Genomic DNA, 26,532 nt, shown 5'->3' on the forward strand with positions numbered 1-26,532 from the left:
TTATAAATAAGAAAATTTTATTAATAAGAAAAGTTATATTATCCCCATGTTCTTACCATTTATACCTCTCTAACATGGCCTCCCTTCTAACAACCCACATGAGTATAAAGTCAAAATTGAAAAATCCCAAAAGCAGTTGACCACACACACACAAAAATTTTCTCTATATAGTGTTTGGCAAAGGTCATCAGATCAGACTATTCTTATTTCAATCAAATTGGATCATCTCCTTCAATCTTTATTCTTGGAATTTTTGCAGGTGAATGCCGCAGCAGAGCTGTGATGGATCCTTCACTAAGGGGGGAAAGAGAAGAAAGAACCCTAGAATGATTTAAGATGATGTTGATGAATTGTTATTAAATCTCAGTCATAAGATGAAATGGATGGTTGAGATTTAATGAATTTCAAATAATTTCAGAGAAAAATTTCAGCCCCTCCTATTCCAAGAATAACCTCTTCTGTTTATAAAACCGTGAGTAAAAATGAATTATACCTGCAATCAATGAAAACCGCGAATTATACCCTCGGTCAATGAAAACCGCGGGTGTAGTTAAAAGCCCAATTTCTTGTAGTTATAACTTATCACCCTATATCAATTATTAAACCTAACTATATTCCTAATCCATATATACTAGCTAGTCTTTCAGAGTCTATATATACATATCACTTTGGATCTACCTTCTAACATTGCCCCCACACTTCCACACAATTAATTAGTTAAATTTGTTTGAATTTGGTTTTTCTTACAATTATGTCTTGGTCATACCATCTATTTCTTTGCACAGTCCCCTACTCCCCCTTCTTTTAAACTAGCTCAAAATCTCTACTCTTCCCACACACACACATATATATAGAGAGAGAGAGATGGGAAGAGAAATGGAAAAGGAGAGCCTGTATGTTGAACAAGACCCAGAAGTAGTGTTTGAGGCTGGTACTGAACACTTGGATGATGATGGAAGACCCAAAAGAACAGGTACGACTCCTTCCTTGTGTACATATATATATATATATATGTATGTATGTATGTTTTATTGTTCAAAGTTTTTGATTTTGGTTTTGGGTTGTGAATTGAAATATATATATATATATATATATATATATATATATATATATATATAGGTACATGGTTAACAGCAAGTGCTCATATAATAACCGCTGTGATTGGGTCTGGAGTTCTGTCCCTTGCATGGGCAATAGCACAGTTGGGTTGGATAGCAGGGCCTACAGTTCTCATGGCTTTCTCATTCATCACTTACTTCACCTCCACTATGTTAGCTGATTCTTACAGGGCTCCTGATCCTGTCACTGGAAAGAGAAACTACAGTTACATGGATGTTGTGAGAGCCAACTTAGGTACAATACAAATGAATTTCAATTAATAATTTTATTAATTTTTATCTACCCTTTTATTTTTTACGAAAATGATAGAGATCCAACCAATTCGTGAGCTTCATATATATCACATAATATATACTGCATCCGTCCCATTTTAATTGTCCTCTTTAATTTTACACACAGTTTAAGAAATTGCATTATTCTCCTTCAATTTGACATTTATACCCTCATTTATAGAGGACAATTAAGATGTCAATGACTCCCTAGGAATTCACTCCATCAGCTTTTCATTAAGGATAAATAAGGGTAAGATGAGAAAAATTGATGAAATTAGTTTTAATTAATTGAAATGGACAATGTATATTGGGACATCCAAAAAATGAATAGAGCACAATTAAAATGGGACGGAGGGAATATATAGATATATGAAATCATGTATGTATAACTCAGCAACTGATAACCGGCATACCTACCAAAATATCCCAATCATAATACTGACTCTTTTATTGCAAATTGTGAGTACCAATACAGCATTAATTAAAGAGAAAATAAATTCTCCATGTGGTTATCTCAATCCAGTTGGCCTAAAATTTCAACTGATTCTCTCTAAAATAAACAAAAAAATATTAATGAGTTATTAATTAATAATTTTTTTTCTTTTTTCTATTTTTGATAATTTTACAGGAGGAAGAAAAGTTCAGCTATGTGGGTTAGCTCAGTATGGAAATCTAATTGGAATTACAATTGGTTACATTATCACTGCCTCCATTAGTATGGCGTAAGTAGTACTCGAGTTGAGATAACTTTGGTTTTTTTAGCTCTGCCAACCGCTTGGCAATAGCTTGACATGTTATCTATCCAAATTTAAGGTGTAAAGAATCTCGTCTGAGATCGGAAGTACAATTCTAATCTAACGTAGCTATTTTCAAATAGTTTGCAATAAACTTCGGTCTAAAAAACATGTTGGGCAGATTTTGCATGCCTAGTCCGGCTTGAGTTTGGGTTTTGTAGGTTGTCGAAAAATAACACCTTTGTTGAATTGATCTCAGTTATCTAAAATAAAAAAGATTTTGATTTTTTTTTTTGAATAATTAGGGCTGTGAGGAAGTCAAACTGTTTCCACAAGGAGGGCCACCATGCGAAGTGTGCAACATCAAACAATCCATACATGATAATATTTGCTTGCATCCAGATTGTTCTAAGCCAAATACCAGACTTCGACAAGCTTTCATGGCTCTCTATTGTTGCAGCTATCATGTCTTTCACTTATTCTACAATAGGCCTCGCTCTCTCCATGGCCAAAGTTGCAGGTAATCCGAAACAAAAATGCTAAAAGTCTCAGTATTTTTTTTATCTCCGATATCTAAAATGTTGAGATATGAAGTCATGGGTCTCACATGATCCATATAAAATCGTATGCGTTCATCTAAATGTATCTCAACATTTGAGATAGCTGGGACAAAAAACATCGGATCCATAAGTCTGCTGATTTTTGAAAAGATTTTCGGTTGTTTTGAGTCTCTTAATTAATAATTTACAAGTGTTTTAAATACGTGAAGGTGGGGCACATGCAAGAACAAGCTTAACGGGAGTGACAATTGGAGTAGACGTGTCAGGATCAGAGAAGGTTTGGAGGTCATTCCAAGCTATCGGGGACATTGCTTTTGCTTATGCTTACTCCACAGTTCTCATCGAGATCCAGGCAAGCCCAATTCCCTCTTCAACTTCATTTAATTCCCATTAATCGAATGTTTTGTTTGATTTCTTTGGACATCTATCATGTTAGAAAATCCAACCCAAATACATGAAACTGATATTTTGTGTTTTGTGTCAAAGGTTGAGCATCTCCATAATACTTAATCCTAGAAAACGCGTCATTTGTGTGAGAGGAGTTAGAGTGTTAGACCTTTGTTTATATGTACCACTCAGTTGATCGGGTTATGTCAATCTAATGTGGTACCACACATATGGTTCAATATTAATAATGCGAAGGCAGCGATTTTCTGCATAATGATTGAACAAGTGTCAAGTGGGTGTAGACATATATGTGCAATAAGTTGAGAGTGAAATTACTTTACCAACTTATCCCGTCGGAAATTTCTGTTCATGCAGACTCGACAGTTCGAGTTTAAGCATGTATCGAATGTTCGAGGTGACTTTCTAGGAGAAAATACATGCTGAAGGGCTTCGACTTTCAAGCATAGAATCATAATGTTAGCTTGTTAAGTAGAAAATGAGATGAGTGACATTATATAATCAGAAAGTTTGTGGAATGAGAATCTACAGTTGGTACACCATCGACAGTGATTGCATTGGCAAGAAGACGAAGACGTTGACGTTGACGTTGACGTTGACGATTGAGATTGATTGCCCTTTTATATACACTTCAGAGGACCAATATAATTGTGGTGCCCAAGTGTCAGTGAACTGTACACTGAGTTTTCTAAATAAAGGCTAGCATGCAATGCAATCAAGGACTTGTTCATTGTGTGGGAGTCTAGTTCTATCTAGGGTGGATATAGATATCTTCCTTTGGGACCATAATTGGGTGGAACTGAGTCTTCTTCCATCTTTAGAGCTTCATGGTGAAGAAAATATACTCAAAAGGCAGCTCTCCTAGAACACTTGCATCAGTATCAGTGTTGAGAGCATTCGTATCAAAATCTCTTAACAGATTATCTATTTTACCTATTAAAATACCACTTTTTGACATTCAGAATCTCTCTATTTAACAACTGCTACATTAGTTCCTCTATCCTAAATCTCTACAAGATTGAAATAAATGTGGTGGGGTTGGACTTGCAGGACACACTCAAATCAAGTCCACCAGAAAACAAGGCCATGAAGCGGGCATCACTTATCGGTGTCTCTACAACCACCGTGTTCTATATCCTGTGCGGTTGCCTTGGTTATGCGGCATTTGGAAACAATGCACCGGGGAATTTCCTTACAGGTTTTGGATTCTACGAGCCTTTCTGGCTAATTGACATCGCTAATGTGTGCATTGCCATCCATCTCATTGGCGCTTACCAGGTAAAGTAACAACAAGAGCAATGCTACATACCCCCAACAATTTGCCCTAATTCAGTGATCCAATCGCTCGCGAAAAATAACCCAACTGACTTTTTTTTTCTGAAATGATCGAATGCATGCAATCAGGTATTCTGCCAGCCGACTTTCAGTTTTGTGGAGAAGAAGTGCCAACAACACTGGCCTGAGAATACCCTCATAACAAGAGAATACGCTCTCAACATTCCAAGGTATGGTGTGTATCATGTCAACTTCTTCAGGTTGGTGTGGAGGACTGCATATGTTATCGTGACGGCAGTTGTAGCCATGATCCTTCCATTCTTCAATGACTTCGTGGGTCTCATTGGGGCAGCTTCATTCTGGCCATTAACAGTTTACTTCCCAATAGAGATGTACATTGCTAGGTCAAAGATGAAGAAATTCTCTTTTACCTGGACATGGCTGAAAATTCTGAGCTGGGCTTGCTTGGTAGTGTCGCTCGTCGCTGCGGCTGGATCAATTCAAGGAATGGTCAATTCTCTGAGGTCATACAAGCCCTTCAAAACTCAGCAATAACTGTTTAGCATGTCATAGGCCTCAGCAAAATGTATTATTTTTCCGTAGAAAAGAAGATATCAGACTCTGTATCTCGGTCACCCCTGTTTTACGGCATCATGCAGATGCCAATCTACCCGCTATTGAAAATAAATAAATACAGAAGCTTAAATTCCTCATTTTGCCAATGACCTAACAAGTTAGGACAGAAAGGGACGTCTCTCAAACAAACCTAGGTGAGCTAGAGAGAAACAGATATCGCCCGTAAACAAATACCATCTGCTCAGTTGCATGGTTAGAGTAGTGAGAAAAAAGTACTGAATGAATTTACAAAATCAATAATACCAGGCTTAGAGCATAAAGTGATCCGGATTTTGCTCCGGAAAATTAAAGGAGTGATAAAGCTGGCACTTCAATTGTAATCAAGTTTCTGGAGGGTAAAATACACTATGATCATTTATATAACTACTCTTGCTAGATTAGACAGCCACCACATCCATGAAGCAACCAACAACTTTGCAATGTTAAGTACATGTCCTTCCGTAAAGCCATATAGATTTCACCATACTCACTGACTCACAAACTGCCAAAGTAAATTTCTGGCATGTATAAATCTTTGCGAGCTTTGGCTTAGTTACCACATTTAGCAGTGGCTACTTTATTCTTTGTATAAACTGAAAAAGAAACAAAGAATCATTAATATCATATTAACTCCATATCAGTATATCAAGCCTTTTAAGCAAGAAAATATGATTCATTGTTAAACCAAACAAAAGAAGCTTAAATATTTACCCAAAGAGAAGGTTCAACTGGATCCCGTCTCACTCGTTACAAACGCTTGAATAAGACTCTGTGCTGCATGGGTCTGTTCAGGTGTCCCAGATATTATAATCAGAGTCTCTGTTGATCCAGGCTTTGGATCCGTTATGGTAATCTTGGCATCAGATATCTGAAAAACATAATTATATCATATTAGTTTTCTGAAGCTATAAATCAATGATTGGTACAGCTAAACTTTTTTTTTTTCTGTATCATAAATAAATAAAAATGGGATGATGATGATGGATGAAGTTCCATAAAGAGGATGGTTAAGAATTTTTGCTGTTTGGACATGACAAACACTAGAACCAAGTCATGATTCTCCAAATGCAATGAGGCCCAGACATAGATCAAATATGTGAATTATTGTTCTAAAATATTCTTTCAAACATTAAGAAGACCGCAGAAGACCGCACGGTTGTATTCACACTATCTGATGAAATGAAGTATTAAAGACCAAGGAATGCACCTCGCGAATTTGTTTCAAACATGCACCATCTTCTCCACAGATCACCGGAATAAGAGAACAAGGAACAGCAACTTCAAAGGTGGTGTTTGTAATTATAGCTGGATGAAAGCCCCTATGCACACAAAGTTTAGGAAGTAATGTAAGTTACGGATGAATAATCAGAAAAATCTAGACTGCTCAAAGAATAACTTAAAAGAACCTTTAGAACACACACCCTCCAAAACTGGGAACCCTTCTCTGTGAGAGTCCTGGAAAGTCATGAAAGCCTACTCGGGCACCACCTTCAACAAGTCCCTGTGCAATCCAGGGAGCACACAAAGTTAAAAAAAAAAAAAAAAGGCAGACTTGCTTCTCTAGACCCACTAATAATTGTAGAATATGCTTCTCAATATGCAATTATAATGCAGTTCCCAGCATTAATGCCAGAGATTGAAGAATACCAAAAGAGACACCAAACATGTGCCCCAAAATTTTTAAGGCAACAACTCATAACTCAAGAGAAACCAATTCAGCAATAAGAAGTAAACAAATTAAAACAAAATACAACACAGTGCATTAGTCATACGCAAGTAATCGCATAGAGATTTTGTCCTGGTTTGGGCGGTAGGAACGTAATTGCATAGAGATTGATTTTTATGGTTGAACTTGTGCCGATTAGGTTATAAAGAAGCAAGCAGTTTACCATTGTCCCAAGGTTCACCATCAATTTGACAGATAGAAGTACAAAGCAAAATTAGTACCATAAGTACCATAGGGAAGTTTAATACCTGAGGACCCCATGCTTTTCTCTCAGACATGTGATGGGGGATGCCTTGCCTGTGAATACTGTGCATAAAAAGAGAATTATCATCATGGGGATGAAAAACACCGCGTGGAATCGGACCATCAAAGGCATCAAACTTGCGCACTGATGGGCCCAAATTAGAGTACATTCCTGAAGGTGAGAGTTCCCTTCTTCCCAAAAATGAAGCAAATGGAGGTACTTGATCCAAAAAGCCTTGATTTGAACGATAATTGATAGAAGGAAATAAATCCCGGAAGAAATGATGGCGCAACTTAGTAGTTATCAGCAAAAGGGCCTCTTGAACTGCATCAAAGTCCCCGTTTATCTAGCAAACAAAAACAAAATTAGGCGACAACCATGGCTAGCACAAAAGAGATACCAGGGAGACAGGGACAAGTTCTTTTATAAATGACGGAGTGAAGAAATCCCTGCTTGAAAGTAACAGCATGTCATCGAAATTGGAAACACCATACATACAATACACCCAGTGATGCAGATCAAAAATCATGAGATTTTGAATTATATTTTATTTAGAAGTTTACCGTACTTTATCTAGCCCAAGTAAATACACATGAAAATGCACCTGAACAACTTCGTCATCTTCTGAAGCACATTTCGGAATCTGATCTTTCCCCAATATACGTATGTGTGCCCTAGATAACATCCTCATTTCAGCCATGATGGAACCACTCTTGCCAAGGAGGCAACCAACTTGGTTAGAAGAAACAAGAAGCCTTGCCAGCACATTCTTGTCCATACTATCAGGTATAGCTCTTAGTACCCTGGTCTGCACACGAAGAAGTGCATCTTGCGGAGGTGATATATTATCATCTGGGTGCTGTAATAAGGTATTGTGGTTGTCAACTAGCAGAAATGGCCAACTACTAACAACTGCAATAAATATGAATATACACACTTAATTGACCAAACATACAAGGGTGCGGAAAGTAATCTACAATCCATACCGCTGGACCAGATATAAGAATAATTCGGTCCTCTGAATCAGAAAAAGCCTCCACAACTGTGATCTCACAACCTGTCTCTTGCTGAAGTGTCTTTACAATTGCTCCTCCCTTTCCAATGACACCTCCAATGCTCTCATCATGGCAAAGCAAGCGGAAAGTCAGGATCTCCTGAGAAGGCTTCATTCGACCAGGTATACGACTTTCACGAAAATCACGAAGTCCAGAAACATGAGGTGGTGGGTATGAGTCCGATCTTTTATGAGGATGGCTAACTGAATGATATGATGTTCCTTTTGAATTGGAAGGGAAAGAATCATGCTCCCCTGATGCATATTCCAACAACTGCTGAGAAACAATTTGAAGAGCTTTTCTGACTGGAGAAACCTCCCCCGTGATCTGCAAGCACATTTATGGCATAAAAAAGTACGAAAAATAACACTACGTATGACATCACAAAAAGTAAAACAGACTTTCCAATTTTATAGAAACTCAACATTTTAAACTTCAGCTCTTAATTTAAAAATGTCGTCCAAGACGGCACTCAAATCAAGGCCTTTGAAATTTGATGCCACTGAGGCGTCACTGAAAGAAACCAGGAATACATAATAGGTCTAAATTCGCACAGTACACAAACTATGTGATTGGATCAACGGCCCAAGCCTCCATAGTGTTAGGAACTCTTCCTTCTTTTTACGTAGAAACATTGGTTAAGTAGCAGTTGAGCCAATAAAAACATGTTCGATAGATTGCATGCAAGTGGAATTTGAACAATATGCTGGGATTGTTCTTAGAAATGTTAACAGAGTAGAGAAACTTTAATTCAACTTACCTGAACAAGTTCATCAGAACCTGATACACACAAGGGAAGTTTGTCCCTAGGGAGAATCCGTATCTGTGCCCCACTGTCGGTGGACATTTGCTTAATCACACTGCCACCCTTTCCCAACAGGCAGCCAACTCGACTGGAAAGCACAAGCAACCTTAGAACATGAGTGAAGGACTTATTACTTTCGTCATCTCCTCCATCAGTCACTGGTACTGCTTCGACCATTTTCTCGAAAACAAGTAACAAAGCCTTCTGCGCCGATGAAGATTCTATTTCAGATTTCGAGTCCTCAACAGGAAAAGATTTCTTATCTTCATCATCCTCATAGTGATTCTTTTTATCAACCACATCTTTGCCTGCATTAGCCTCTTCATCCCCATCATCCTTTCTCTTCAAAGTACTTATTTCAGTCTCTTCATTGACTTCAGCCTTTTGATTGATTTCAATCTCTTCATTGACTTCAGCCTTTTGATTGATTTCAGTCTCTTCGTTGACTTCAGCCTTTTGATTGACTTCAGTTTCTTTATCTGATCCTGTAATAACAACTACTCTCTCATCACATCCAGGGATAGCTTCCTCAACTGTGACACTTGCACCAGTTTCTCGACAGATTTGTGCTATGATGCCTCCTTCACCAATAACAGCATCAATCCTGGAAGCAGGCCACAGTAAGCGAAAAGATGCACTACCAGGAGAAGACTTTGCGCGTAGGTTTTGAGGATGCAAGCCTGGTGATCTTTGCCATTTCCTTTTAGCATTTGGCTCAGAATGCTTCCAATCATTCGGTCTTTTGGAAGGCGTCAACGAATGAGACATGTCTGTAGATGGTTTAACAAAACTGCCTTGCTGAATTTAGCACAAAATTAACAAAATAATTAAAATAGTCAAAAAGGAGATAAGTTATAATAGGTGAACCACAAAGATCGATTCCAAAGATGAAGAGGAAAGGAAATATCGAAGCCAATAACCAAACATAGCATGAACACTGTTCGATATGAAGTTGTCCAAGTTCTCAAATTAAAGAGGTCCAAACTCTTGTTTTCCTCACACATGACATCAAAAAGATGAAAATGACACTGATTCCAAGGAAGTCTATTTCCAGCTACCAAGAAACATCAACCTTAATATGAATTTTCTGTTCTACTTTCATATTTTTACAATATTTCCTCAAAAGAATGGCCAAAACATATGCTGCAACTCTGTTTTTTCCAAACATATTGAGCATTATTAATGTTAAATAGATTGAAATCCCATTTATCCAAGTAATCCAACAACTCATTTATCCAAAAACCAAAATGAGAAACACTTTGCCATCTTGACATTGATACATTTTTTAGTTTATTTTCCACATCATCTCCTTAATCTTGTCGTCTTTTCTATTTAGAAGTAAAATTTGCATAATTGTCAATTCCACCGAGATTCTATTCAATAAACTAGCTTATTTCCACCATCAAAAAGTACTAATGTCAGAACCATGATTTCACAACCAAAAAACCATATGATGAGAAGTCCCTTCACAGAAGCTTTCTCCCTTACTCTCTCTTTTTTGCGTCTGAATCCATACGTACCTATAACTTGCACTAGGGCCAATCATGGTCTCACAACATCACGATCAGATAATGACACAAGACTCTTTATTTTAGACTCGATACAGGGGGAAAAACTAGATGAAAAATATTTTGTGGTGACTTCCGTACATTGTAATCTAATCTAAGCTTTAATACACATATACAGATTAAAGCTTCCATTCAACAAATCAAACCTAACTCACGAGCTCCTACGACTTATGCTGGATTCAAAAAGATAACAGTAGCATTATCCTAAGCTATGCACATAGTTGATTCTGCAGTTTAAATCTGTGGTGCCTACATTTCAGTGGAGTAAGTTTATCTAATACACTGCCAAAAATTAGAGCTAAAATTCATGCAAACAGTTTTTTTCAAAAATGACTGACTGTCTACAATACAAACTTACCCAAACACCATGTATCATTCTCTTTGGGAGAAATACAAATCAAATGAGTTCAAAATCGAATAATCAGTACCCATAACAAAATCACACGCCAGGTATAATTATCTTAAGACTTGCATTCTGATATACGACGACATACAACACAGATGCAAATTCCAAAGAACGTAAAACAGAGAAAAGTGAAACCAAATCGAAACATAAACCCTAAATGCAAGCGCACGTCGACAGCAACTATAGTACTATGCCTTACGTACCTAGCGTTGAACAAGTAGCCCCGTGACTGACTGAATAACCTGCTCGCTCGCGAGTGAAGCGAAGTCGTAGAACTCAAATGGAGCTCCGATTGGAAGAAACCGCGCGACACAAATCAAGGCCCCGTACTCTGTCCAGTTCTGTGCCCCAGGATGTCGAGAAATGAAACTCAAAATGAACAGCTACGCCGCGGCGCCGTTTAATTTGGATGTGCCGTTTAGGTTTTGTTTCCTCCCGAGTCTTTTGACTAAGCAATATTTATGTCCTGACTTCTAGTTACGCAAAATGTCATATATAAATATATATGATGAGGTACAAAATGGGATCGATTTCTCAACTGCTCGGTTCTACATAGGTCTCCGTTCATCAAATTATATATTAGGAGGAGGTGTTCTATTTCTGCATAGAAAGAAAACGTGAGGTATGGTGTTCCCGCGTTGTGTATCTTGGTGGACGCTCCAAAACTCAAGTTATATCAATAAACAATAGGACTAGTGAGGTAGCTCGCTGTTTAAAACGTTCTCGTTAGCTAATAAATAAAAATGGAAAAAGTGAGAGATTTACCTACTTGGAAGTCCCCTTTTATATGTATTTCAAAACAAAGATATCTCCGGATCGCGGGCAAGATTTTATGAGGGTAAGATCTCATGCCGTTTAGGTTTTGTTTCTTCTTCTTGATCGGTGATGGGTGCTTCTCAATATCCCAAGGTGTTTTGATCACCTTGGCCCCCCTGAGTTCGTGCTTGTTAGGAAGTACCCATTAGTCGGGACCTAGGTGACATTTAGGTGTACCGATCATGCTCCCAAACTTGATCTCATATTCTTCGTTTTGTTTGGTGACATGTGTCAGCATCGCATTGGAAGAGTGTTTTGGTATTATCTATCTATATATACAGAATATATTTGGCACATGAAAACAAGAAAAAGAAAATAATGTATACATAAAGACTTTATTGATGATGAAATAAACAAATATTTCATACAAAAATATACCAGTTTGGGCTTTTCTAAGCCTTTTAGAGGACCACTCAATTCTTCCTTTTTGTAAAATGGGCTCCCAATACAGGCCTATACTCACCACCAGATTGTTCACACCTAGCCCAATTCGTTGACAACCCTACAAAATGTTAAAATATTTACAAAATATAAGCACGCATGTATACGTATACATGTTTAGATTTATACAAATATATATATATATATAGAAGAATTCTCATATGTTCACTAACTTTACGCACTCAAAATTGAATTACTATAATAAAGCACAAAAAAAGTGGGAATTACATATTTGGTGGGACTCACAGCATCTATAATTGAAAAATAAGTGCGTAAAATTGATGTGCATGTGAAAAATATTTGTGGGTTCATCTCTTGAGACATATAATTGTGAAACGGATATGATGAGTAACCTGATGCTCCATTAGGAGGTCATAGACCCAAGGATCAAGTAGGTCATCTAGGTATTCATTACGATTTACATACTTTTTCTTTGATCAAAGGTGGAGTGTAGTGTTAGAAAATCTAGTCTAAATAATACAAATTAATATCGGTCGCTTTGCACTAAATTTTCATACGATTTTTAATTTTTTTGTACCGTCGTCATTGATTTTTGGGTTCAAAAAAGGTGTTTATTGTGTGAGAGAAACTGAAGCTTTCCTTATATGTCACTCAATAATTATGTTATATCAATTTGATCTGGGATAAAATCTTAACATGAATGGAATGGATGTTCCCCATAAAACTACTTTTTAAGGCACGAAATAAACACTCTTTGAATGGGCCAGGAACACAACATAATGCTTGTCCAAAGCAGAAGAATTAACAAGATATATATATATATATATAGACACACGCACACATCATATGTGGATGAGTCACCCTTGTTTTTTGCCTTGGTGGTGGTAGTTATCCAGTGACTTGGACTTTCACCATGAGTGCATCTATCATTATTATTATAACATTCAGGCTTATGACTTTTGTTTTTTGTTTTTTAACTCACGAAGATGAAAAGAAGAGAGCTTTTATGACCTGAGAGCAGTTTTGTGCACTAACATCAAATCTTGGGCATATCATGCGCCCCATCACCAGTAATAATGCACTAGCTATTGCGCACGCCAAAAGCATTGGAAAATGGTCTCAATCTGTGGCCTGTGGCCTACCCCACCTTTGGCCCCCGCAACCATTTTACTACTGAGACTGAAAATGTGCGCAGCTGTTCCAAAAATAATAACTATCTCAGAAATATTCCAACAGTGTGTGATATATATTCATTTAATGTGATTTTCAGTGGATCATTTGCTATGATATCATCACACCCAATGAATGTCTACCACACACTGTTGGAATGCTTTTAGGATGATTGTTACTGATATCCCTAATATTATTGGAGTTGTACACCAAGAATACAACAACTCCATGACTGTGATTTGTGGATATTTTCATGCCAAGTTGGTCGAACATTTTTCAAAAACTAAGCAATCAGGTCACTTGGTAGACCGGCAATATTCCATGTTCTAAAAGAATTTCCTCACAAATCACATGTCGATATGATTGAATGTTTTTACGAAAATCATTTCACGACAACTTTATTGGTTATCTCTCCAGACTTAACGTGTACGACACTCGAAGTCGAACCTACTCGCTTTTAGGATATTTTCTTGTAAAATCTTGGTTCCATTGGTTTGTCGTCCCACTTTCGGACCCTTTATTACGGCACAAGTTTCGGTTCAATCTTACGTGTCACTAGCGTAATAAGGGTTATTTGAACGACCCGAGATTTATGCCCACTCGACTATCCGAATGACATATTTGGCTGAATATTTCTCGGTCAAGGAAAAAAAATTCTTAGGAGTGATCATTAACTAATGTCATGACAACCTGGACAGTAGATGGTGGAGACATACCTCCAAAAAAGGAATCGCAATACAAGTGAACATTAGTACTACTACGAGCATCAACATTAAGCATGAAAACCACGCGAACTTACAAATAATTCCCATCTGACAGTAACACAACACTGAATATAGAGTAGCTAGCATAACCTGCTTTTGAGAGTTGACCCGTCTAACAATTCCCACGTAAAGGAAAAAAGAAGAAAGAAACAGATACAAGAATAATTCTATACCATTAATTATGTTCTGATAATATCAAAATACTCTTCATGTGAGAACACGACACGTGCCACCTATGATATCACGGATTAGGGCTTAGTCCTAATTATTATTCATGGATACTGAGGTGACAACAACCAACACTGAGGATTGACCTCGGTAAACCAACATCCGGCCACACTACTAGAAATTGCCATTATTGCGATGGAAAATAGCGACGGCTATTTTTCTGTCACTAATATTATAAATTGCGACGGAATTATTTCAACTTTCCGTTGCAAAAGTCGCCTTTTCTGGTAGTGCGAGCATCATGAAGAGAAGCCTAAGGACGTAAATTCGGGGTGGCAATTGTCCTCATCCAAAATGATGTGACCGAGAGTAGAGCACCTCGGCATACATAAGCAGAGTATCCCTTGATGATCAAACGCTTAAAGGAATCAAGAGTCCTAAAATGGAGATCAATTTTATTTAGGAATCAATACGTTATGCTAAACATTATGTATTGAACCCACAATGCATTAGATTCTTTTTATGATTCTCTACTAATTAAGTATCGGAACACAAAAACTCGAACAACCCTATGGAGAAAGAATATTAAAGATTTCAATTACAACTTACAATGTCTACATAGAAACGTAAATATTAATTGTATGACCAGAACCAAATTAGGTATACATAGGCCCACATTGATGCCAACATTTTTTATTTCCATTTTCTTCTGGTGGACGGAGGAAAATAAACAAAAAAGGAAAACAAATTTCTTCTGGTGAAACGCACAAGTATGAGAATATTATAGAGAATTAATGCATTCCCATGACAATATATATATATATATATATAGATATATACACGTATATGTTTGGGTTCTGGTACGATGAGATGGTCGAGCTTTAATTTCCTAGAAAAGGACATGCACGGAGCACTTGTTGATTGTCTTAATTTCTCCAAAGGGTGAGAGAGTTTGAGGCTACTTGAGCCACCATATAAATGGAAAATAGAAGAATTAAAAAAACAAAAATTCAAATAACGGACATTGCCGAACACTCTCGAAGGTCGAGTTTTGATTTGCTTTGTATTTAACTACACAAATTTGTCACTTTTTTCCCCTTTCTTTTTCATCGTTATATAGTTTTCTAATGCCCAATTGAAAGCTTAGTTGGTGGTAGACGTTAGTATATTGATATTTGTAAATATCTACGAATTTAATATTAAAGAAACAATGAAGATGAGATTTGTACATGCGGACCTAGGTGTCCGAATCTGATTGATCCATATCATTGGTGCATCTATTAGTCAGACAAACATAATCTTAACTAACCCCACGAGCAGATATACATTATAAGAAATAATACATATCTATATATGCAATGCTTATCCAATTTGTGCATATACATGCAACTCCAAACAAGCCTTTTTAATTTATGCACTAGTGAGTATATATTGTCCGCTTCGAGAAGCCTTTTTAATTTTTGGGGCTAGTGAATATTGTCCGCTTTGAATCGATCCACATTAATTCATATAGATTTGTTTTTCTAAATCCTTTGAGTTAGAAAATACGTTTACGATGTGAGATTTACTGTATTCAACTCATTGGCCACTTGGTAACTCGCTCATCACCAATAAATTTAATACTGTAGAAATTTGTGGCCCATCCACTCGAACCTGTCTGCATGATATTCATGATGTTGCATTGAGGATCACATGCATCCTTTTATGCAATAATGGACAGTACCAAAATTTGGACAGCTGAAATGGCTGCTGCTACTGTGGCCACCTTTTTTTGTCACCTTTCCTTTCTTACACTCCTAGATTTTGGGATTATTCGATGCCAACGCAAGTCGGACAAATGACAATTGACATATTGATAGTGTTTGATAATGTGTTTCAATTGTATTCAGGTGCATCGCACCTCATAGCACCACAATTTTTTGTGACACGTCAAATAATTTTTGCATTTCAACTCACCTCACAGCACCACAACTTTTTACCTCACAACACTCCCAAATGCTTACAATATATGTTGAATTGTCCTCTGTAATCAAATTAGGTCAATTATTTTATTTTAGATTAATGTACAATGTAAACATTAAGTGATTTTATATTAATATTATTAGTCATCTAATATAACAGTAATTTAGATACGACAAACGCACCCCACAGCATCACACCACAGTTTTAAAAGTGATGCGCCAAACAGCTTTTTGCGTTCCAACTCAACTCACAGCACCACAATTTTATAGCCCACAGCACCTCATAGGAGTTGACAACACTTCCAAATAGGCCCATTATCGGAAGACACACATGAATTTAATTAGATTTAGTTTAATGCAATCTTAATCACCAAGTTGTAGGTTGTAGGTAAAATAATTACTAACATATAGTAGAATATTGTATTTAGGGTCATGTTTTAGTCGATAATGATTCTATATAAATTTGTCATTTATACATTTGATATAGGACCTAAACTCAGGTAGTCAAATATGTACGTATAGAAATTTCTCACCCGCCGACTTGATTATTTGTTAATAATAAGTAATGGCAAACTCAAATAATTACGTTTTCATGGACTATTCTTAAAATTAATTAGTTAATGAAAATACCCTTTACGATTAATTCAATTTTAAGCTCCTATTTATCATTTAAAATAAGCGATATAAAAATTAATTTAGAAAATAAACATTTTTGTGGACTTGAAGCTTGTTGAAATTCTCACCACTTGGGCGTCATCATAATGTCATTATCATATTTGTCTACATTTGAAGTTAATTTTGAGACAATAACGATATTTTCATAACAAAGAAAATGACCATTCTAAATTAATTTTATGTACTGAATTTTGTCCGCACACTTCCACATCACAAACCATGAAAATGACCCTAAAATTTATTTTTTCAGCCCAATTATTCTCATTTCTCGGAATTTGTCGGTACAATCCACTAGAAAAATGTCTCTAATTATGGGATGATTTGTTAAATAAAAGAGTTATGAAATACATTTTAAAACGCTTCAAGATATTTATGCTGTTGTTTTCAGTTAAGTTCTTATATTTGTCTCCAACTCGTAGTTATTATCGACCAAATCGTGTTTGATAGGTACTAGAGAATAACAAGTTATTTTGATAATTTAATAATTTGTTTTTGAAAACATGTATGTGCAAAAAGTAGTTCTTAGAATTTTTTTTTAAAAAAAAAACTCAAAAAATTAAATTGGTTAAAATATATTTTTTCTCAAGTGGCTTGTACTACAAAAATCGCTGAAATTTTTATCCAAAACCTTTCATTTTCACTCCCCAATTTAGTACGTAGCGTTTTAACCCGTTGCAACTTATATTTTTCTCTAGGTGACCTGTTGTTGTTATGGGTGAAAATGGTCGGTTTCAATCGGTTTTTTCTTCTTCGATTTTTGACATTAATTTAATTGATTGATCGGTAGTTTGTTTATCTTATCGATTGATTTTTCGATCTTTTTTTAAAGAAATATGTAATTTTTTTTGAAAAAACCAATCGATTAGTTCGGTTATCGGTCAATTCAGTTATATTGATAATTTTTGTACAACCCAAAATGTTGAAGTATTTCACATCATTTATAACATAATCAAAAATGATATCATATGCGAGTAAGCCGTTGGTCATAGACGGCTCCTTGGGGAGGCCGGACAGACAGTTGCCTAGGGCCTCTCATGGGGGAGTGACCTCACTTTTTATTAAGTTGTATAGTTTTTTAGGTGTGTACAGACAATACAGTGTACTTGCCAATTGATTTAAGAAACTATACATAAAATGACACGCTATCACATATATAAAAATTAAAAAGTGTAATTCATTGATCTAGAACTTTGATTGCTGTGTTACAAATCAAATCCGAACCGTACAAATGAGATCCCTCCCCCATGAATTATTTGGTTTCATTTGATGTAATAAATTTATAAGTTTGAGTTACTTAATTTATTGGATATTGATAATAATTTATGTGTATTCAAGAACTAATTATATTACATTTTGGATTTATTAGATATGCTAGATTTGAGATTTAAAAAAAAATTATTTTAGGGGATGGAGACCTCATTTTCTTAACTTGTCTAGGGCTCCAAAATGCTAGAGACGGCCCTGCCGTTGATTGAACGACAATCACATTGCATGTAAATGATCATTCACCCATTAGATCATGGATTTGAATCCTACCCCTTCCTTAAAGCCCTTGTTTAAAAAAAAAAATTCATTTAAAAAAAGTGATATCATATCATACAAGTTTATAAGTTATAACGTTATAGGTATATATACCAAGTAGAGAGAGGAGAATGAGAGATAGTCTGGTTATATAGTTTTTCATCCTCAAACAAAAAGTAGAGAGAGAGGGAGAAAAGTGGAGCAAAGAAGGAGCATGTGTTCCAGTGACCAAAACGCGTATTTGTTTGGAACTTTCTGTGACTGGTTATCACCCCTAAAACAACAAATATTGCAAGATTCCACAGCTAAATAGTCAATCCCTGCCCGGCCTATAAATACGATACCCCCATCCCCTGCTCTCTCCACACAAGCGTTTCGTGATATCTGTTAGTCCTCTGAGACTCTCTTCCATATCATCGTCTTCTTCGAGTTCCTGCGCGAAATCTTGCCAATCCAAAATCTTGAATTCCATCGTACCAAACACCATATTTTCGCATCTCTATATTTATTTCTCTCCTGAACATTGTTTCAATTCAAGAACAGAGGAGTCTGCTCTGTTTGGTGAGACTGAAACGTAGAGAGAGGAGAAAAAAAAAATAGAGAGAGAGAGGAAAAAAAGTGGAGCAAAGAAGGAGCATGTGTTCCAGTGACCAAAACGCGTATTTGTTTGGAACTTTCTGTGACTGGTTATCACCCCTAAAACAACAAATATTGCAAGATTCCACAGCTAAATAGTCAATCCCTGCCCGGCCTATAAATACGATACCCCCATCCCCTGCTCTCTCCACACAAGCGTTTCGTGATATCTGTTAGTCCTCTGAGACTCTCTTCCATATCATCGTCTTCTTCGAGTTCCTGCGCGAAATCTTGCCAATCCAAAATCTTGAATTCCATCGTACCAAACACCATATTTTCGCATCTCTATATTTATTTCTCTCCTGAACATTGATTCAATTCAAGAACAGAGGAGTCTGCTCTGTTTGGTGAGACTGAAACGTAGAGAAAAGAACAAATCTGGTTCGTAATTTTTTTTTTCCCGTTTTTTGAGAGTCGAAAAGCTAGGCTTAATGGGCGTGAAATTGGAGGAGGAAGTTTTATCTTGCGTTAGAAAGAACGGAGAAGAAGGAGATCACAGAGAAGAGGAGGCAACGTTGATAGAGTTAGGGTTTCCTGAACCGGCGAAGCCGGTTGTGGTCGGCTACGCCCTTACTTCCAAGAAGACTAGGAGCTTCTTGCAGCCGAAGCTCGAATGCCTAGCTAGGTATTTTTGATATTTGATCGCAGGTCTACTGCTCGGTTATATGTCATTGGAATTGAATTGATGATGCGATTTTGGCTGCGAATACTTTGTACAACCTGAGCTTTTCGTTGTTGTTCTTCAGCTGTTTGATTTTTTGGTTCTTTGGATTCTTTGCAAAGATACTGACCTCGAATATTCTATAGATGTCGTTTTCTTTTGGTTATTAAAGAAAATGGAAGCCATTGATAAGATTTTCACGCAACAACAATTTTCAAATAAGTCAAAAATATTCCTTCCATTTACCTTTCCCTTTCCTGGCCTTCTGTGTCACTTGCCCAAATGTTAAATCTTGAAAATCGGTTTCTTGATAGTCAGTTTCTAAGTTATTTCGTTGAAAGATGAGCACAATTGCAATTGTGAACTTTCCATCTGACATTAAATAAATAAGTAATTTGTTAGCTAGCATTTTTTGACTTGATTCTGTATGTTGGTGTATTCAATGTGCTGTTTCCTTGGTAATGGAGGATCATTGTTCTCCGTGTTTGTGTAGCTAAAAGAGGGTAGATAGCCTATCAGTTGTCTTGAAAGTTGAAACTCCTACTTGCTTTCATAACAATAGATCTAAGACACAAATTCCATTTGCTTGGTTCTTTTCCATCTGGTGATATAGGATCATTTGTTAGGTGTGAACTGTGAAATACTGCCGAACAATTATTTATAGTTAATGTCCTCATACGTTTGATACAATGTTGAGCTAACAACAATCACTTTCCAGGCTGCATAATGTTGATGTAACAATGCATTCTGTAGTTTACAATTATGTATTTCTTCTCTGATTTAACAGGAGAACATGTGACCCAATGGTAGAGTTGCATGAGTGCAACTAAAGGTCACAAGTTAAATTCCTGACCTAGTGCCCAGTGGAATACTTGTGCACGGGAATTGTTTACCTTTATTTATTCTAGTATTTGGTTTTCTCATTTTTTGTTTACTCAGCTGATTCAAATGGGAAAATTTTCAGGAACAAAGGAATATTATTTGTTCCAATTGATCAAAACCGGCCTCTTTCTGATCAAGGTCCATTTGACATTGTGTTGCATAAGGTTAGTATGTTAGTCTTTTAGTGTTCTGATTTTCCCTCCAGCATCTATGGGTTTTTGCATAAGTTCACCTAGTATGCCCATCCCCAGCATCGCCAGTTCCTATTGGATGGTATGGTATGTGGATTCTGGACTTAATTGTCTTTTTTTTTTCGGGCTTAATGCAGTTATGTGGAAAGGAATGGCGCCAGATTCTTGAGGTTCGTTCATGTTACATATCATATTGTACTTTTGCTTCAGCAACTTGTGAAAATCCTAGCATACGTGAATACGTGGTATCCTATTCATTTGAGATTGTGAATATTTATGCTAGCATTCGGCATGACTGTTGCACTTCTGTGTGATTGTATAGTCCCCTAGCAGAGGTCTATAATCACTGACTGCGGGTGAGCTTTAGAATCTTAAAACTTATTCGTGGCTGAAATAATTTGCAGAGTGCATGCTCTTTCCTCCATCATGAATAATGACTCAATAGTTGTGGTCGAGGCCTTAAGCTTTCAGCGAGTGCGGATGTTTCTACTTCCTTGGCCATCTAGCTCATTTTTTCAGGTTTCCAAAGCATTAGTTGTTGACAAAAAATTGTTTTCAAGTAAGGGTTCCCATCATATTGGTACATTGTCACCTTTCCTATTTTGTTAGCTAAATATGGGCGTTCATTAATTCTTAGTTCAAACTCTGCCATACTTGATGTACAGGTTTACCATACTTAATGTTGTACTGCTGGGTTATGCAAACATGTTTCCTGTGATTCCGTAGCCATACCAGTATCTGTCAATTAATCTTTTCAAGTAGTGCATTTTTATCCTTGCATTATTGGTCATATGAATTGAATAAAGCTTTTTGTTTAATATTTTGTACCATTAGTTCTTAATGTTAAAAGTGTTTGCAAACCATTATAGGACTACAGATGTGCACACCCAGAAGTCACGGTTCTTGATCCTCCAGATGCTATACAGCATTTGCGCAATCGTCAATCCATGCTCCAGTGTGTTGCTGACATGAATTTTTCTGATTCCTATGGTAATTTTTGTATGATATTACTAGACATTTGATTCCAAAGGAAGCAGTATCTAGTTTGAATTTTGGCAATAATTTCATCCTTGATGTGTAAGGTGTCAAAGTAACTAGCACTTAGCTAAGTTGGTGGTATGATTCTGATCCAAATAATGTCATTGATTTTTTGTAGGAAAAGTAGGTGTTCCGCACCAACTAGTTATCAAAAGAGATGCATCTTCCATTCCTGATGCTGTTATGAAAGCTGGGCTGACACTACCCATCGGTAATATAGACATTATGCATTCAGTTTTACTGTACTCCTTTATCTATTGTTCCTGTAGTGCATTAGATTTTTCAGGGAAATTATTTCTGTCATGGACTTGTTATGTTTCTATGTTGTGTGCCATTGATAAGTTTCAGGAAATATACAGGATAAATGTCATAAATTTTCCTCTTCCCCAGTGATTTGCTTTGATCTTCCATATCCTATTTGTTTCAGTTGCAAAACCATTGGTTGCTGATGGAAGTGCAAAGTCTCACGAGTTGTCACTTGCATATGATCAGTACTCCCTACGGAAACTTGAGCCTCCACTCGTTCTTCAAGAGTTTGTTAACCATGGTATCTGATGGCATTTCATTGATTATCCTGTTAATTTTCTCCCTGCCATAAGCTCAATATAATCCATTCAACTCCATTTCTTTTGGCATTGTAGGAGGGGTGCTTTTCAAGGTATACATTGTTGGGGAAACTATAAAAGTTGTCAGGCGTTTCTCTTTGCCTGATGTCAGTAAATGGGAGCTCTCCAAGAATGCTGGAGTCTTCCGTTTTCCTCGGGTATCTTGTGCAGCAGCCTCTGCTGATGATGCTGATCTGGATCCTTGTGTTGCAGGTAAGTTACATGGTGTTCAAAAATATTTTTTTTTTTTTTTTGCTTCTGTATGTTTTGCGTCAGATGATTGAAAGAAAACGTTTGCCAAGTATTGGACTGGCAGAATTTCAAGTGTTGATCCTTGGTCATGTTCTCTGGATGTTTTCTTCATCACTTAAATTCTAAGAGAAGAGATTTGCTTGTGCATTGATGATACCGTTGTATCGTTTCGGCTTTTTTTATCATACATGATAATCCTGGTTTTAAAATCTTGTGAGGTCCATCTGACATTTATTCTCGCTCTACAGAGCTTCCTCCTCGATCTTTGCTTGAGAAGCTGGCAAAGGAACTCCGTCGTCGGCTGGTAACTTTCATCATCTGACTTCTAATTTGTGGAAGCCTCCATGTCAGTAATTGTTGAATTGTTTTTTACATTTTACTAATCATTCTTGATCGTGCAGGGTCTTCATCTGTTCAATCTAGATATTATACGAGAGCGTGGAACGGTTGGGACCAGAGATCAGTTTTATGTCATTGACATCAATTATTTCCCAGGCAAGTAAAATTCGCTCGTTGTTTGTCAATTAACGTGGAGAAGTTTGATTACCTGCAACTCCAAGATCCCAGTTGACAGTGTTTTGGTTGGAAATATTGCAGGGTATGGGAAGATGCCTGGATACGAGCACATATTTACCGATTTTCTGTTGCGCCTGGCGCAGAGTCGTTGAGTAACCTTTGATCATGCTTCAGGAGCTATCAGAAGATATTTCTTGATCAATTTGCAACTTGACCTGCGCTAGTTTATTGTCCTGTAGATTAAAGTATATAATGCCTGCCAGCATCATGAAGTGATTCTGCCAGCAGCCGAGGGCATATAAATGACCGAACAAAACAAAACAAAACAAATCGGAATCCAAGCGTTCAAGTAATGTAAATACTAGTCTTTCTGCTTTTATTTTTTAGGGGAAAAAAAAGAAAGAAGGTAAGGCTGCAGGAGCCGTTGCCTAATTTGCTGCAGGCGAAGATGTTTTGTATAGAGATTTCATTTTGGGAATAATGTCCTTCAAACTTTGTACTATAACAGAGTTCTAGAATAAAACTTGTCCTTCCAACTTCTTTCCTTGCCGACATTCTTTTGATGGAGGTGGACTGACTGTATAATTTCAATTCACTCGTAATCTTCATCAAACATGAAAAAACGAAAAGACCAACATACAAAAGGAGAACACCAACAACGATATCTCAAAGAAATACAACGCACACGACAGTACAACATACAACAAGCTACCCACTTCAAAGTGAGGCCTGTACAATAGAAATTGAAGACCCAGCACTCTCACCAGCAACATCAGAACCAGCACCGCCATCATCACCACCACCAGAAGAAACGAGAGTCCACTCAGAAGGAAGAGAGGGAAGAGGAGGATACACAGCGGGTTTGCGTCTTATATCCCATGGTTGACTCTTCCGCGGCCTTGTCTTCATGTGATGTGCAGTTGCCTTCTTCTGCGGTCTCCACGATCCCTCTATCAGCAAGCCGAAACCATTCCCACCTCTAGTCGTTTGGATTGTCTTGGCGATGATACCAGAGAAAGAAGACAGAGATGGTTTGGGAGGTAAGAAAATTAGAGAAGTGAATATAGAGGAAGAGATGGACATGATTGTCTTTGGATTTGGCTGAATTTTCTATGTATTACTGTATTGGTTGACGAAAATAGAAAAAGAAAGGCAGCGTGTGAGTTATTGGATTATAACCTCTATGTGGACCTGTACGTGGTGTGCTGTTTCCACTGAATATTTTCTCCTTCCAATGAGGATTGGATTTGGATGTATTATCCTCAATTGTTGTTGGTTTCACATGGGCTTGCTTTTCGTGGGTTTGTAACTCATATTTGTTGGGCCCAAATATGGACTTTTGAAGTCCCAAAAGGCCCAATCTTTTTTAAGTACTTATTTTGGGTCTCTCTCTTGTTTATTTATTTTTTAATAAGCAAGAAGGATGTCAGACAATTTTGTTCTTCGGAGTCCCAACGGCCCTCTCCGGTGAAATTCTCTTTATATCTCTTTTGTCAATCTCCGTCCCTCTCATGTTAGAATTGAGTCTCTGCTCTTTTCTCTCTCTGTTATTGAATCGAGCCTTTGCTACTAGGTGCGATTGGGTTTGTCTCTGTTACGCCATCTGCGATTGAATCGAGTCTCTGCTACGTCATATGCAATTGAATCGTGTTTGACAAAGGCTCTGCTACGCCTCTCACGATTTATTATTGGGTTTGCTGGGTTTTGATATGGGACTAAATTCACCCCAATATATGATATTCCTATGCTTAGATATATTCTTTAATTGTTTATTATTCGGTTTCTTTATTATTATATTATTTTGATTATTCATCAATTGTTTCTTAGGGAACGGGGTAGGTCCAGTATTGAAAAACCCTGGACTCAACCAGTAGTCCACTTGTTGAGTCCAGAGTTTTTCAATAGCACCATTAACAATGAAAAAAAAAATCTTTCATGTCTTCTCTATCCGTCTTTTACTCTTCCTCCCCAAATTTGTTTTCATCTTCTCATTGTTCCTCCTTTTCACACTCACGATCCAATTTGTTTCTCCCAAGATCTTCTTCTTCCTCAAATCTTCTTATACCCGCGCTTTGAAGATGAGAGAGGTAGAGGCTTGTCTCGGAGAAAGATAAATTTATGCCAGATCTAACTACCATATCTATGAACTCCAAATTTATATGTATTGAATACCAGATTCGGGGTAGATGCTTGCTTAAACCTTACCTATGCTCCCAATCGGGGTAAATGTCTAACTTGGAATAGATACCACAAATATTGTATTTTCTCATTAAAATTAACAACCTGAGTTGTAATGGGTGCATCCTGTTTTCATTCTAAGCTGCTTGAATACAAAAACATAAGATGGATAATGAAATTTTGAGTTTCATTCTGATTGCGAGAGGAAGAATACGATTTGGGGAAGAAAACAATTTCAGGAGGAACAAATTGATTTCAGGTTTTCTTGCCCTGGTCAAATAAAAAAATGAATTATTTAGATTAATTTGACGGTTAAGATAGTCCATTGGTGGGTCTAGTGTTGGAGGATGGATAATGAAATTTTGAGTTTCATTTTGATTGTGAGAGGAAGAATGCGATTTGGGGGAAGAAAACAATTTGAGGAGGAACAAATTGATTTCAGGTTTTCTTGCCTTGGTCAAATAAAAAAATGAAATATTTATTTAGTCGTTAGATCAATTTGACTGTTAGGATAGTCCATTGGTTGGATATAATGTTTTTCAACACTGGACTTACCCCTGATCCGTTTCTTAGATGGATCCTCAATATTGAAGAAGACATAAGTGGAATAGATCCAATGGTTGCAACTTATTGGGATGGATTGAATGGGTTGAAGAATGACATTATGACAAAGCGGGTGAATTGGCCTATTTCTTGCGTGTCCCCATTGAAGTCTTCTGAAATGAATAATGTTTGCGGGAAAAATAACAAAAGAATCCCCCATTTTTCTAGAATATAGCTTAACCGACGAAACTCTTTTGTCAGCAAAAATTTTATGCATATGTAAATCAATCCATTGAACTTAATTGACTAAAACAAGTATCAAATCGAAAATGGATCTTATAGATCAAAACATTTCGGAAAAATCAAATAAAAAAATAAAGCATTTCTTTTTTTTATTTGTTAAATATTTACTATTTTGATAGAGAACCTTTTAAATTGATAAAATTTGTAATATTAGTTTAAACTTAGTGTGAAAAATGTTTGTTTGTCATTTTATCCAATTTAAAATTTTGAACCATTTAATTTTTAATATTTGAGATGAACTTTGTATAATGAGCTAATTTAATAAGTTAATTTAAATGAGTATGAGAAATGATTACTCGTTTGATTATTATAAGTTACTAGTGGGAATTTTTTTTATATATAATTGAGTTCTCCTTTGAAGCCCAAGCCCAAGCCCAAGCCTATTTTCTTTCCATATATGTTTGCTTGCCATAACCTTTTGCACAATGTATTACCATAAAATATATAATTAAAATATATTTTAATT

At 36.6% G+C, this 26,532-nt stretch overlaps 4 protein-coding genes across 11 annotated transcripts; 2 read left to right on the top strand and 2 right to left on the bottom strand.

Moving 5' to 3' along the window:
- The first annotated feature begins 852 nt into the window (after positions 1 to 852).
- LOC120011111 (amino acid permease 6-like) lies at positions 853 to 5,074 on the top strand. The gene is made up of 7 exons (XM_038862158.1): positions 853 to 973; positions 1,120 to 1,353; positions 2,020 to 2,113; positions 2,431 to 2,645; positions 2,895 to 3,037; positions 4,141 to 4,368; positions 4,495 to 5,074. Exons 1-7 carry the CDS (start codon positions 865 to 867, stop codon positions 4,918 to 4,920), a joined length of 1,449 nt encoding a protein of 482 aa, XP_038718086.1. The 5' UTR covers positions 853 to 864; the 3' UTR covers positions 4,921 to 5,074.
- Positions 5,075 to 5,221: 147 nt separating this feature from the next.
- LOC120011109 (RNA-binding KH domain-containing protein RCF3-like) lies at positions 5,222 to 11,241 on the bottom strand. 3 transcript variants are annotated; one of them, XM_038862157.1, is made up of 9 exons: positions 10,988 to 11,241; positions 8,766 to 9,580; positions 7,937 to 8,332; positions 7,555 to 7,809; positions 6,955 to 7,296; positions 6,402 to 6,481; positions 6,188 to 6,299; positions 5,692 to 5,848; positions 5,222 to 5,573 (listed from the first exon to the last, which is right to left on the bottom strand). In XM_038862157.1, the coding sequence occupies exons 2-8, from the start codon at positions 9,576 to 9,578 to the stop codon at positions 5,705 to 5,707; spliced, it is 2,142 nt and encodes a 713-aa protein (XP_038718085.1). In that variant the 5' UTR covers positions 9,579 to 9,580; positions 10,988 to 11,241; the 3' UTR covers positions 5,222 to 5,573; positions 5,692 to 5,704. The 3 variants fall into 3 exon arrangements, with proteins under 3 accessions (XP_038718085.1, XP_038718084.1, XP_038718083.1); XM_038862156.1 differs by having other exon boundaries at positions 8,766 to 9,600; XM_038862155.1 differs by having other exon boundaries at positions 8,766 to 9,608; positions 10,988 to 11,240.
- Positions 11,242 to 18,798: 7,557 nt separating this feature from the next.
- LOC120010882 (inositol-tetrakisphosphate 1-kinase 3-like) lies at positions 18,799 to 23,580 on the top strand. Of its 6 annotated transcripts, XM_038861792.1 has the most exons (12): positions 19,503 to 19,522; positions 20,523 to 20,604; positions 20,769 to 20,801; positions 21,036 to 21,190; positions 21,297 to 21,389; positions 21,501 to 21,621; positions 21,788 to 21,880; positions 22,097 to 22,216; positions 22,311 to 22,487; positions 22,775 to 22,830; positions 22,928 to 23,021; positions 23,124 to 23,580. In XM_038861792.1, exons 6-12 carry the CDS (start codon positions 21,579 to 21,581, stop codon positions 23,192 to 23,194), a joined length of 654 nt encoding a protein of 217 aa, XP_038717720.1. In that variant the 5' UTR covers positions 19,503 to 19,522; positions 20,523 to 20,604; positions 20,769 to 20,801; positions 21,036 to 21,190; positions 21,297 to 21,389; positions 21,501 to 21,578; the 3' UTR covers positions 23,195 to 23,580. The 6 variants fall into 6 exon arrangements, with proteins under 6 accessions (XP_038717715.1, XP_038717720.1, XP_038717717.1 ...); XM_038861789.1 differs by having other exon boundaries at positions 21,036 to 21,389; XM_038861790.1 differs by having other exon boundaries at positions 21,297 to 21,621.
- A 44-nt stretch (positions 23,581 to 23,624) lies between these two features.
- LOC120010883 (50S ribosomal protein 6, chloroplastic-like) lies at positions 23,625 to 24,301 on the bottom strand. Its single transcript, XM_038861793.1, has one exon. It carries the CDS (start codon positions 24,123 to 24,125, stop codon positions 23,760 to 23,762), a length of 366 nt encoding a protein of 121 aa, XP_038717721.1. The 5' UTR covers positions 24,126 to 24,301; the 3' UTR covers positions 23,625 to 23,759.
- Positions 24,302 to 26,532: the final 2,231 nt, after the last annotated feature.

Source organism: Tripterygium wilfordii, chromosome 12, assembly GCF_013401445.1.
Source record: "Tripterygium wilfordii isolate XIE 37 chromosome 12, ASM1340144v1, whole genome shotgun sequence".
Lineage (NCBI taxonomy): Eukaryota > Viridiplantae > Streptophyta > Magnoliopsida > Celastrales > Celastraceae > Tripterygium > Tripterygium wilfordii.

What these genes read in the sequence shown, in the direction of transcription:
- LOC120011109 (XM_038862157.1), bottom strand. Translation starts at nt 9,578, where the DNA reads ATGTCTCATTCGTTGACGCCTTCCAAAAGACCGAATGATTGGAAGCAT. An exon ending in GAAAAGCATGGGGTCCTCAG is followed by an intron (nt 6,482 to 6,954) that starts GTATTAAACTTC and finishes TGGATTGCACAG; the next exon opens with GGACTTGTTGAAGGTGGTGC. An exon ending in GTTTGAAACAAATTCGCGAG is followed by an intron (nt 5,849 to 6,187) that starts GTGCATTCCTTG and finishes TATGTTTTTCAG; the next exon opens with ATATCTGATGCCAAGATTAC.
- LOC120010883 (XM_038861793.1), bottom strand. Translation starts at nt 24,125, where the DNA reads ATGTCCATCTCTTCCTCTATATTCACTTCTCTAATTTTCTTACCTCCC.
- LOC120010882 (XM_038861787.1), top strand. Translation starts at nt 19,329, where the DNA reads ATGGGCGTGAAATTGGAGGAGGAAGTTTTATCTTGCGTTAGAAAGAAC. An exon ending in TTGACATTGTGTTGCATAAG is followed by an intron (nt 20,605 to 20,768) that starts GTTAGTATGTTA and finishes GGCTTAATGCAG; the next exon opens with TTATGTGGAAAGGAATGGCG. An exon ending in TCAAGAGTTTGTTAACCATG is followed by an intron (nt 22,217 to 22,310) that starts GTATCTGATGGC and finishes TTGGCATTGTAG; the next exon opens with GAGGGGTGCTTTTCAAGGTA.
- LOC120011111 (XM_038862158.1), top strand. Translation starts at nt 865, where the DNA reads ATGGGAAGAGAAATGGAAAAGGAGAGCCTGTATGTTGAACAAGACCCA. An exon ending in TGTTGTGAGAGCCAACTTAG is followed by an intron (nt 1,354 to 2,019) that starts GTACAATACAAA and finishes ATAATTTTACAG; the next exon opens with GAGGAAGAAAAGTTCAGCTA. An exon ending in CTCCATGGCCAAAGTTGCAG is followed by an intron (nt 2,646 to 2,894) that starts GTAATCCGAAAC and finishes AAATACGTGAAG; the next exon opens with GTGGGGCACATGCAAGAACA.